The sequence below is a fragment of the Canis lupus genome, chromosome 8, assembly GCF_011100685.1.
Source record: "Canis lupus familiaris isolate Mischka breed German Shepherd chromosome 8, alternate assembly UU_Cfam_GSD_1.0, whole genome shotgun sequence".
Classification (NCBI taxonomy): Eukaryota; Metazoa; Chordata; class Mammalia; order Carnivora; family Canidae; genus Canis; species Canis lupus.
The window spans coordinates 41,835,780-41,847,630 of NC_049229.1; the positions used below are offsets into that span (position 1 = coordinate 41,835,780).

An 11,851-nucleotide genomic window follows, 5' to 3' on the forward strand; every position below is an offset into this window, starting at 1 on the left:
GACCAGCAGAGCTGAGTATCACCCCTCCTGTTCTCAGGAGGGTACTGTGTGACAGTGGTGCTGCAGACCAACAGGCATCCATTTCACTGGGCCTTTGAGCCTCATAGAAATGGTTCCCTTTGGACATTTTCTCCCAGATACTTTAAGAAACTGAAGCCCAGGAAGGTTATGTACCCCGTATAGCAGCTAGTATGTGAGAAAGCCAGGATTCAAGCCAAGGCCAGTTCAGTTCCTTTGTTTCTGTTGTCTTAAGATTGCAGAGGCTACCTTCATCATGGCCAGCTACATGAACCATTGCTCAACAACTGTGAACACCCCCCCTAACCCACCTGCCGCCCACCAGCTATGGGAACTGGACGGACAGCAGTTCTTTGCTTCTGTCCCATGTGCTGCCAGAGGGCCAACGCTGCTGTGAAAACTTCTACCCCTTTCCCTGCCAACCACCTGGTACCTCTGGGGTTAGCGATCTGTATCCTGGGGTATGATACTACTGTGATGGGCCTGACAGCCCTCCCCCAACCCAGCCCTGTTTGTTCTATGAAATGTGTATTTCAGTGTCCACGAAGCCTTTACTCTCTAGGTGCCTTATGTTTCAGGGCCCAACTTTCAAAAATCCAGACCTGGTATAGAAACCACTTTTTTTCACAAGAATGCTGAGCTCTGGATGCTGCCCGATTCTAGACACAGACTGGGAATGTCCACTGTTACTGGTTACTGAGGGCATCAGTGCTGTAAGTCAAGGCTTTCTGCACTGATACTCTTGGGAAGGCTGGTATCTTTTATACTGTATATGGTCCTTACGTGGGGATTTATACTTGAAGTTTTCCCAACATCCCTGAACAAGATAGGACTAAAATTTCCAATTCATCTGAACTGTGACAAAAGCCTAGAACTCACTAAAACTGGACTTCCATTCCCAGGTGGGAAAGGTATCGGTAGGGCTGGAGAAAAAGGAAGAGACTCATGTTTTCCTTCCCCACTGCAAATGAGTAGGCATTTGCAGTCCCCCTCTGGAGCAGCAGCTCCTATCTTTGCAGGACAAGGAAAAGGCACTATTCCTGCTGAGACTGAAGCTGTTCTCCCTCACACTGGACTGTCAGCCCAACTGGGTACAAGCAAGGGCAGGGGGTAAGTCCAACCTGACTTCTCCCTGTCTCATTTTAGTGACTGGACAGGGCTCAGTGAAGGCTGTGCTTCCTACTGTAGGATGGGGTGGTCGTCACTTGTTTCCTTGCTCTTTGAAAGACCAAGCAAATGCACTGTTTTTTTGCTGCTTTGTGAGGCCACCAAAGATGAGTCAGAAACAGAATCCAGGGCCTGGATTTGTTCCTCAAGACTTCTGGCAAACTTCTGCTGGGAATTAGTCAGAGGGGAGAAGGCACATAGGAGATCTCTGTCCCACTCTAAGAATATCCAGGTGATACAACTATAACCCCCCATCCCCAACTGAGACCTTGTATTGAATGCAGAGGGGATGAACTTTGTCTCTACCCTCCTCTAACAGAAAACAAAAAGACGAAAGAGTTCATTCATACTCTGATTTTCTGGCATTGGAGAAACCGAGTTTTATTTCAAAGTTCTAAGGCAGTCTTAGCATTCAATAAAGTGCTGAAAACTGTATGGGTTTAGCAGTAGCATCCAAGAACCAAGCCTCTGACTTCAACAATGTGTGTATGTATGTGTGTTGCACACTGCAAAAACTTCAAGGCTGGAACTAGTTTATCTGAACACCTCAGCTGCTATAGGCTTCCCCTCCCTCACTCTTTAAACTGACAAGCATGATTTAAAAAAAAAAAAAAAAAAAAGCAGCACATGAGAATGCCTCTTTTAAATGACCTTGGCTTTGCGAGGCTGGAAATTTTACAGCCATCTCCCATTTCTATTGCTGCCCAGGCCCTTGGGATCTAGCAGAGACATTTCTACCTCAAACAAGTCAAACATCACATGTACCATTAGGCTCCAAATAACTACTCCTGGGATGATGGAAAAGGCAGCAATTACAACTCTAGTTTTCTAATGTCCTGAGTGTCTCTATGGCCATGAGAATAATATCGACTTGGGAGTTAAAAAAAATTAGGATCCCATGGCCAAAACAAGCAAGAACGGAGCTGTGTTCACAATGAACTTGAGCTCAGGCTACTTCCCCCACCCTGCCTCGCTCCCTCCTGGCCCCTCAGGGGTCCTCCCACAGTTTATTAGTTTTACACAGAAGAAAACTGCCTTATAATCAAAAGCTTCTACTGTTTGTGTGTTTATTCTCCTCTAACATGTCTGGAAACCAAAGCTGAATATCTGTCTGGCCTTTGGTGTCACCCCTCTTGGCAAAATAAGGTTTTGAAACCACAGACAATGCTGAGTAACAGTAGAGTATTAATGTGCCTGACACTCATGACTGAAATGCCATGTTCATGTTGTCAATAAAAAGCAGCTGTGTGTGAACCAGGCAATTACTGTGTGTTTTGGAAAGAGATCGGTTTATTACGAGAGTTGTCATAAATTCACCCTCTACAGAACACAGGAGCTAGGTGGACAGAGGCTAGTCTTTTGTAGGACATGTCTTCCTACTCACTGGTACGTGAAGGGGTTGACTTTTATACAGGGGTCCGTGCAGTTGGAAATCATGTTTTGTAAGAGATCTGATGTCAGTTTCCCATTGTCTTGCTCCACAAATCTCTACAAAAAAGTAAACCTGAACATGCTGAGGAATTTCACAAAGTGCTCTTCGTCAACATTACTTTTGACATATCGTTTCTTAAGATCTTCCCTCAATTGATAAAGTAGGCGAAACCTTACAAAGAGATCGCTAAAATATACATAAATACTTTGCTCAACATCACACAATGAGTTAGGTTTCCAGGCACCTGCTGTATGGCTCTGAGATCCACTGCATCCATACTGGTTCCTAGGACTGTGTCTGCCTGATGGTTTAGAATACAGAAAATAAACCAGCCACTATGGCTTAGGAGTCATCTCCCATGGAAGATAATACTGGCCTCTGAAATGCTGGGACTCAAGGACTTGCTGGTGTGGCTTTCTGGTGTGCCAGGATCTCCTGGCAGCTCCTGTACACTTCAATCAAGCAGTCCAGGCGGGGCTTGGCACTCTGAATTCCAAAGGCAAGAAATGCAGTCAGGATAAGAGAGCAGAAGAGAACATAAGAGAGCACTTAATGGTGCTGCCTCTATGGGTAACCTCAATCTCACCACATCAGGGGGTCTAAATGGCTCAGGTGTGAGCTCGAAGAGGCAGAAGTTCAGGCCAAACAGCACCTTACTGGCTAAGAAAGCAAGAGGAATAACAAGGACACACTCCCTCATAAATGTCACAAGCTGTGAAACCGCCCTCAAGGACGAGAAGTGCAATTTAATATGTAAATATTGAAAGGTATTTTGTACAATGAAATGTGATACAACCAAAATTAAAAGAAAAGTCACCGAATGGGGAAAAAATATGTGGAAAACATATTTAATAAAAGTTTGTTACCCAAAATATGTAAGTTGTTATAAATGCATAATCAATATCTAGATTCTACTTGACTAATAAAGGAGATGGATAGTTTAGAACAAGAGGAAACAGGGATAGATAATTCAAAGAAACATGAAAAATCTTTGTCATTTAAAGAGCAATTCAATAACTTTAGATTCCTTTACCTACATACTAAAGGAAACAAAGAACTAAACCCACAGTTAGCCAAGACTGTAGAAAAACAAGTACAAATTCCCAAAAGTACAGTAAAGTTGTCTAATCTCTGGAGCCAAATCTCAAACTGTAAAAATCTATTACACTGTTCATAAGCTTTACTAAAATAACTTTGAACTATAATGCAAAGGAATTTTAGCTTAGCGGCCTTAAATCCTTTGTGAAAAAAGGAAGGGCAGTAAGGCAGAGTTAACTATGTACGTAAATATATACTTATAGTTGTGTTTGTGTATTTTTTGTAAGAGCGAGACAAAAACTAACCTGGAGATGATTTCAAAGCTAGCAGTAGAGTGGCTAAATAAACTCAACATGATAATAGAACTATTTAAAATAGTATAATGGCCTCTGAAGATGCATGAAAATATGTATATTAGATTTAAAAAGCAAGACATAAATTAGGTATAACTGCATGTGTAGATCAGTGACATTTATGTAAAACCCTGTATTGGCAGACTAACAAAGCAGATGAATGGTAACTTCTAGGCAGAAACTGCTATTTATTTTTTCTTTATAATCTGTATAAATTTATAATATTTCTGAAAGCCTGTATTTGCTTTAGAAAGAAACTTGAAATAACTAAAATCCAAAACTCTCAATAAAAATAGCTGTCAGGTGTCCTCAAATACGCTTAACAACAGGAGTTTACATTCCTATTGAATATAAGTAGCAGTAGATATGCAGAGAATGGAGAAAGGTACCGGGTTTTCTGGAGAAGAAGCTCTAGACAAGTGTTCTATGCTCACCTGGAAGACGGGTACTACTTGGGATATCCCATGTGGTTCCACTGGATCCTTCAATAAAATGCAGAGGTAGTAAATCACCTTCTGCTGTAAGAAAATAAACCAAATAGCAGAGATCTAAGTGAGACTCGTTTTGTTTTCTTTTTCTTCAAGGGAAGGCTAAAGACCTTTTAATAAATGGTTATCTCGGGCAGCCCCAGTGGCACAGCAGTTTGGCACCACCTGCAGCCCGGGGTGTGATCCTGGAGACCTGGGATCGAGTCCCACGTCGGGTTCCCTGCGTGGAGCCTGCTTCTCCCTCTGCCTGTGTCTCTGCCTCTGCCTCTCTCTCTGTGTGTGTCTCTATGAATAAGTAAATAAAATCTTAAAAAAAAAAAAAAAGTAAATGGTTATCTCTAACTATCAAGTAGTAGAACACCTGATTGCTTTTGAAGTGAGAATTCTTTAAATGCAAAAAACGACAAAATGTCAGCAGCAACAACCACCACCACGAGATGATTTTGAAGCTGAGCTAAAAAATAAAGTTGAAATGCTGACTTAGTATCTGTGAAATCCTGCTATATCTCTATAAAAATACAGGAATCTATTTTTCCAATACAAGTTTCATTTTCATGGTCTATAGACATGCTAGCCAAAAAGGAAACATTACAATACTGGAACAGAGTCTTCAAGTTTAATTCTGTGAACAGACATCAAGTTATTAAGACTCAGTTTAGATCCAGGCAAAGGCCACTGGGCTGCGTCTTCTCGAGAAACCTGTAATACTTACTACTTAACTACTTACCATGTAAATAGCCTCATTGATAACCACATCCTTCACCTTGCTCATCTCTATGAAGGTAGTGCTTTCTTTGCCTGAGGCATAGGATGAAGTCATCTGGATGCCAAGGGAATCAATGATTAATAATGTCTCCTGATCAATCTTGACAAAATGGAGATAACCAAGCAGGCCTAAGAGGGTGATGAAGATGGCAGCAGAGAGGATCATGCTGTTCTGAAGAGAGAGCCAGACATAGGCAGTAAGATTACCAGGTGGTCCTCCGCACAGATGTCCGCTGTTTAACCAGTCTACTCTAGGCAATGCGGAAAAAAGCTTGTGTTCTACTATGAGTTGACAAGATGGGAAGAACATGCATGGAAGAGGAAATCACTTTTATTTCAACTCTGTAGTGCTATGAAAGCATAATGAAAGCATCCAGACAACAAATGGACAGGAGAACTTTAATCACCAAAACAGTATCTATCATCACACCACTCTCAGAGGTCTTTCATAACGACTCAGACCTTTTCCTCTCCTGCTCCACCAGCAGAATATACAGTGCAAAATCAGACAGTACAATAATAAAATGCTTAGCACAATGTAGCAGACGGTACTCAACAGCCACTCTTGCTAATAAAACTCGGAATGAATCATGATTGGTTCCCACTCCTGCCAATGACTGGTTTAGAAATGATTACATGATACAACTCTGGTCAATGAGTGTGAGGGTCTCCTGGAGGGGCTTCTGGAAAATGAAGTGCATCTTAAAAAGAGATCTAGGGGGATCCCTGGGTGGTGCAGCGGTTTAGTGCCTGCCTTTGGCCCAGGGCACGATCCTGGAGACCCAAGATCGAATCCCACATCGGGCTCCCGGTGCATGGAGCCTGCTTCTCCCTCTGCCTAAAAAAAAAAAAAAAAAAGAAAAAAGAAAAAAAAATTTAAAAAGAGATCTAGGAAGAAAGAGATCCTAGATCCTCTTGAGGTTTTGATGCCTGGAACTACTACTGATGTTTTCTTTTAGTCATTTTCCATCCACTGATCCCCACTGTGCTCCTTGGCTATGAATTCCAACTTGTCCGTGCTATATTCAGAATTGAGCCCAATTCTGCAGTGAGGTCTCTTTTTTCCTACTGCAGTAGTTGCTGAATAAAATCTGTTTTTACTGGGACATCTGGGTGGCTTAGTGATTGAGCATCTGCCTTCGACTCAGGGCATGATCCTGGGGTCCTGGGATCAAGTCCCACATCAGGCTCACCACAAGGAGCCTACTTCTCCCTCCGCCTATGTCTCTGCCTCTATGTGTCTCTCATGAATAAATAAATAAGTAAAATCTTTTTTTTAAATCTGTTTTTACTGTTTTAAACTACCAACTGCCTCTGGTTTTCTTTGAAAATACTTTTCTACTTCATTCTATGTAACATACAGTAAGTGTTGGATCAGGACTCTATTTGGGCCTGTGATCTGTTTTTGTCTGGTCGACCCTGAGCTAAGAATGGTTTTTACACTTAAAAAAAAAAAAAAAAAAGATTTTATTTATTTGAGAGAAAGAAAGAGAGCAAGAGAGAGAGAACACAAGCAGGGGAAGTGGTGCAGAGGGAGGAGAAGCAGACTCCCCAATGAGCAGGGAGCCTGACACAAGGCTTGATCCTGGGACTCCAGGATCATGACCTGAGCCAAAAGCAAATGCCCAACTGACTGAGCCACCCAGGCATCCGTTTTTACACTTTTAAAAGAGTTGTAAAAGAAAGAAAAAGAAACAGGACTGTGAGAGACCTGTAAAGCCCAAAATATTTACTATTTGGCCTTTTAAAGTTTGCTGACCTCTGTACTTGGTAATTACTTACTGATTAATGAATGGAGAATGGAAAAATCTATGTGCTAGGTCTCTGATGATCCAAAAATGTCTACTTTAAGTTAATTAAATGCCTAGTATCTAGTACAGTGTCTGGTTCATAGTCTGAACTGAATAAACATGGAAGAATAGAAAATTCGGCCCCAGCCCTTACAGGTGTATTAGAGGCAAAATTAATACAAAAATTAAAATTTTTGGAGACTACTATGGAACTATTAGTGCCTAAGTATTAAAACAGAATGAGAGAAAGCAAGAAAGAGACCTCAAAGCACACAGGATACCCCATGAAGACTTCCAAGGAAGAAGAATTTCACTGGTATATAAGAGCTGGTGGTTATTGATAGATATGCTTAGTTGAGAAAAGGAAGGGGGTAAAGCATTCCAGATTGCAATAAATCAGGTAATAACCTACACTTTTAATAGAATTGTGAATTCAAAACCAGCAGGAAAGAAGGGATGAAGTACAAAAAATGTAAGGGGATTTAATCCCTATCAGCTTTTTAATAAGGTAATCCTTGCCCAAAACTTCATTACTACCTACATTCTTTATACTTCATTTTTCTTTTTTTTTTAATTTTTATTTATTTATGATAGTCACACAGAGAGAGAGAGAGAAGGGCAGAGACATAGGCAGAAGGAGAAGCAGGCTCCATGCACCGGGAGCCCGACATGGGATTCGATCCAGGGTCTCCAGGATCGTGCCCTGGGCCAAAGGCAGGCGCTAAACCGCTGCGCCACCCAGGGATCCCTATACTTCATTTTTCTGTCTGAAATTCTAACAATTCAATATTTATTTGGGCTGAAATTAAGCCACATGTTTCTGTGAATTCCTTCATTTCTTCTCCCTCCTGAGAGTCATTACTCTGACAAATAGTTTTGAACCCAAAGATAAACTCTGATACACAGACCCCTTAAGAAATATAGTGGAGGTTTTTTTTTCTTAAGATTTTATTTATTTATTCATGAGAGACACACACAGAGAGAGAAGCAAAGACACACAGGCCGAGGGAGAAGCAGGCTCCATGCAGGGAGCCAGCCGGATGTGGGACTCCATCCGGGTCTCCAGGATTACGCCCTGGACTGAAGGCGGCGCTAAACCGCTGAGCCAGGATCCCCTGCAGTGGAGTTTGAAGGAAGATAAGGTTACTGAGTTGTGGGCCCTTCATGGAGGCAGGTGGGACATACCAGGATAAGAGGGTACAAAAAGGAGCTGGCATAAAAACAAACTTCTATTTAAAAATTTTACCTAAGTAAGCCCTCCCCAAGGAGGAGACAGTATAGTGGAAAAGAAAGGGTTTCAGAGTCAGTCCTGAGTTTGAAGCCCAAGTATGCCATTTACTAGCTTTGTGACCTTGGGTAAATTATTACTCTAAGCCTTGGCTTTCTTCTAAGGTTAAAATGAGACATTCAGGAAAGCAGCTGGCAGTTAGTGGACATATAATAATCTGTTCGCTCCTCCTCCTCACATGACAACACGGCCAGAACTCAGGCTAGTATTAAAATTCAACTACATTATAAATTAAATCTTTTTCGAGGGGGGAGAAGGACTGTCCTGGCAGTTTAACCATATTAACTGGCTTTTGAACAAACTTCTAGATACAGTTTGGCATAACTTAGGGCAGTCTTAATTCTGCACATATCTATGCCAAATTACCATACATTGATGGTAAGAGAGCCAATGAATGCATTAATGGAAACAAGACCCAAAATATAGAAAAAACCCTCGACCTGGTCAGATCACTCCTAGAATAATATATTCAGTTCAGGACACTACATCTGAAACTAAATTCATCTTGGGGCAGCCCGGGTGGCTCGGCGGTTTAGCGCCGCCTTCAGCCCAGGGCGTGATCCTGGAGACCCGGGATCGAGTCCCACGTCCATCTCCCTGCATGGAGCCTCCTTCTCCCTCTGCCTGTGTCTCTGCCTCTCTCTCTCTGTCTCTGTGTGTCTCTCATGAATAAATAAAGTCTTAAAAAAATTCATCTTGAAAAGCATTTAGGGTGACTCGTTTTATTTGAGGGCTGCCACAAAGCCACTACATGTGACCCTCAATACTGTGAAGCTGGCATGGCAGGCAGCAATTCCCTTTTAAACATGTTAAAGCTGAGGCTCAGAAAATAGGAATGAGTCCGAATGGTGAGCCCAGAAACAACGCATCACCAAAACTTCCTAATTCATTAGAAATCACTTGAGGTTGGGGAAGGGGTGGGGGTGGGGGGGGTAGACTGCCTTGAAAAACAGGTTAGAACTGATGAAGCTCATGTTGTGGAGGCAAAGACGGTTTCTCCTTAAGACTCTATAAAGGTTCTGTTGGCAGCGACTCCTCTGAAGATTCGGAGCGACGGATGAGGTCGATGCACTTAACAGTTCTCCGAACCCCTGGAACTGAATTCCTGTGAGCACGTGCTACGTAGGTCACCTGGAAGTTAGAGTCTGAGGCTATCGCGCAAGGTCTAAGTGGACGCCCACAGGAGGCACAGAGCACAGGTGTCAAAACGTCACTAAACGTCAAGAAAACAGCTGTCCCGGCAGCAGAGCCAGCCAGTTCCCGCCCTCCGACCCTACACCGACGGGAAGGCCCGACGAGAGACCCGGCCTCGACCCGGGAACGCCGCCCCCGACTCCGACTGCGGGGAGGGGCCGAGCGGCCTTTACCTCGCAGAGGGTGAAGAGTCCGTAGGCCGCGAGCCACACGGCGCAGGTGACCGCGGTGAGCGAGCGCAGCGAGAGCCGGGGGCAGCTGAGGCAGAACTCCCGGCAGGACGGGGAGTAGTAGCGGCGCTGCAGGGCCAGGCGGCCGCCGCAGATATCCGAGAAGCTCCGCTCGTCCTCCATGGTCGGCGGGCCCCTCCCGCCGGCGCCCTCTCGCGCCCCGTCGCGCCCTCTCGCCCGCCGGCGCCCTCTCAGCAGCTCCAACCCACTTCCGGAGAGCGGCGCAGGCCCCGCCCCGCCCCGCCCCCGCCTCACGCTCCGCGCAGCCGCAGTCGGCGCCCAGAGCTGCGGCGAGGCTCCGCCGGCTCGGGTTTCGCGCTTCCCGGCCCCGCAGGGCTTCTGCGGGCGGCGTGGCTACTCCGGAGACTCGCGGGAGGCCGACGCAGCTGGCCTGTTCACGCGCTCTCGCTTGGCAGACGATTTCTAGGTCCAGGCCAGGAGACAGTCCGCAGATACACACTCGTTACAGTCACTTACTCATTCATTTCATTCCCGCGCCAGGTAGTTGCTGAAGATCCAGGGCTGGCCCGCCCGTGCTGGAGATTCGTGCCTTCAAGGAGCGTCCGCTCCAGTAAGAGCAACTGCAATATGGAAGGGTGTCAAAACGATTTCAGGGAGTGCTGCTGGCAATAACATGACCGCAGGAGTGGCTTGGGGACACTTGCCACAGGGCAATCAGGAAAATCTCTGAGGACCCTGGAGCTGCGCGCGTGGGGAGCCAGACTGGTCCGGGAGAGCTCTGGAGGAGGAATATGACAGTTTGGAGGACCAGGAAAGGCAAAGTCCCCGAGGCTGGAACAAGGTTGATGTATTGGAGGAATCAAGAGACTGACACAAGGAGGAGGCATTTGGAAGTTGGGAAGGTAGGGGCGCCTGGGTGGCTCAGTGGTTGAGCATCTGCTTTGGGCTCAGGCCATGATCCCGAGGTCCTGGGATCGAGTCCCACATCAGGCTCTCCCCGCAGGGAGCCTGCTTCTGCCTATGCCTATGCCTCTGCTTCTGTCTCTCATGAATAAATAAATAAAAAAAATTAAAATCAATGAAGTTGGGGAGAGAGGTGCAGACCTCAGATCCAAGAGGGTCTTATAGGGCCTGGTAAGAAGTTTGGATTTCACTGGCTTGGGAGTTGTCTCTTCCCAACCACTGCGTGGAGCATTGAGTAGACAGAGGAGTCCTGGCTGGGAAGTTAGCAAGAGAGGAAGATGCAGAAGGTGTGGATAATAAAAATCACTAAACCCATGAGTAATAGCGCCTGTGGGTTTTGTTTTGTTTTGTTTGTTTTTGTCTTTGGTTTTTTTTTTTTTTTTTTTTTTTTTTACTTTTGGCTCAAGAGTGGCTTGTGGCCTGTTGGAGTTATGGTGCTTCAGCCCTGAGGCAGCATCATGAATTAAAGAATTGATCCCTTTGTCTATAAAGACAAATGGCATTAACAGTCTCACCAGCTTTGAGTCTCTCTGATGAAAGTTAGGTTCGGTCTTTCCATCTTCATCCAAGATTTTGTTTCCTTTTTTCCCCAAAACTGTTGTGCCCAAGATTGCGAATCCGAGAAACCACCAAGAAGCCGACACCGATGCAAGCGCACGAGGGTTTATTAGCAAGCTCGAGCTTGGGTCCAAGTATACCCAACACAGCGGAGCAGGGACTTGACCCCGAAGTGGGTTACAGCTGGGTTTTTTATAGGCTGGTCTAGGGGATTTCCAGAAGGGATGGAAGAATTCTAAGATGGGACTTTCTACCATGGGCGTGGGCTCTCTTGTCTTTCTGAAATGGGATTCTCTGCCAAGGGCAATTCTGAGCTCTGTTGTCTTCCTGATATGGGATTACCTGCCGAGGACATTGAGGACATTCTGCAGTTTTTCCCCTTAAAGTTCAGCTCTTATTCACAGGGACCTAAGATGGCTGTACTTGTGCTAATGCTAAACTTTAGGTGGAATGGCCTTGATTTTTCTCGGCCTCCACATTTCCCCCTCTCAGAGGAACCTAAGGAAGGACCCAATCATGGGTCCAGGTTGCTCTCCAAGAGTGAGCCAGGGGGAATGATTAAACCAGGATTGAAACCAACCTTGTTGCTGTTTTCGTTCCCGTTTA

The 11,851-nt window shown here is 44.9% G+C and overlaps 2 protein-coding genes across 7 annotated transcripts in view; one reads left to right on the forward strand and one right to left on the reverse strand.

Moving 5' to 3' along the window:
• PLEKHH1 (pleckstrin homology, MyTH4 and FERM domain containing H1) overlaps window positions 1–4,757 on the forward strand; it is a 51,518-nt gene extending 46,761 nt beyond the window's left edge. For 3 of the 4 annotated variants that reach the window (XM_038545021.1, XM_038545022.1, XM_038545024.1), the window contains one exon: window positions 254–1,811. In XM_038545021.1, the coding sequence (XP_038400949.1) occupies window positions 254–415 (162 nt within the window). In that variant the 3' untranslated portion in view covers window positions 416–1,811. Of the gene's footprint in view, window positions 1–253; window positions 1,812–4,592 lie in introns of those variants that run through there. The other variant, XM_038545023.1, reaches the window with a different exon arrangement.
• PIGH (phosphatidylinositol glycan anchor biosynthesis class H) lies at window positions 1,551–9,988 on the reverse strand. Of its 3 annotated transcripts, none has more exons than XM_038545027.1 (4): window positions 9,707–9,988; window positions 5,224–5,433; window positions 4,443–4,490; window positions 1,551–3,103 (listed from the first exon to the last, which is right to left on the reverse strand). In XM_038545027.1, exons 1-4 carry the CDS (start codon window positions 9,884–9,886, stop codon window positions 3,011–3,013), a joined length of 531 nt encoding a protein of 176 aa, XP_038400955.1. In that variant the 5' UTR covers window positions 9,887–9,988; the 3' UTR covers window positions 1,551–3,010. The 3 variants fall into 3 exon arrangements, with proteins under 3 accessions (XP_038400955.1, XP_038400954.1, XP_038400953.1); XM_038545026.1 differs by having other exon boundaries at window positions 4,443–4,523; XM_038545025.1 differs by having other exon boundaries at window positions 4,443–4,526; window positions 9,707–9,987.
• Window positions 9,989–11,851: the final 1,863 nt, after the last annotated feature.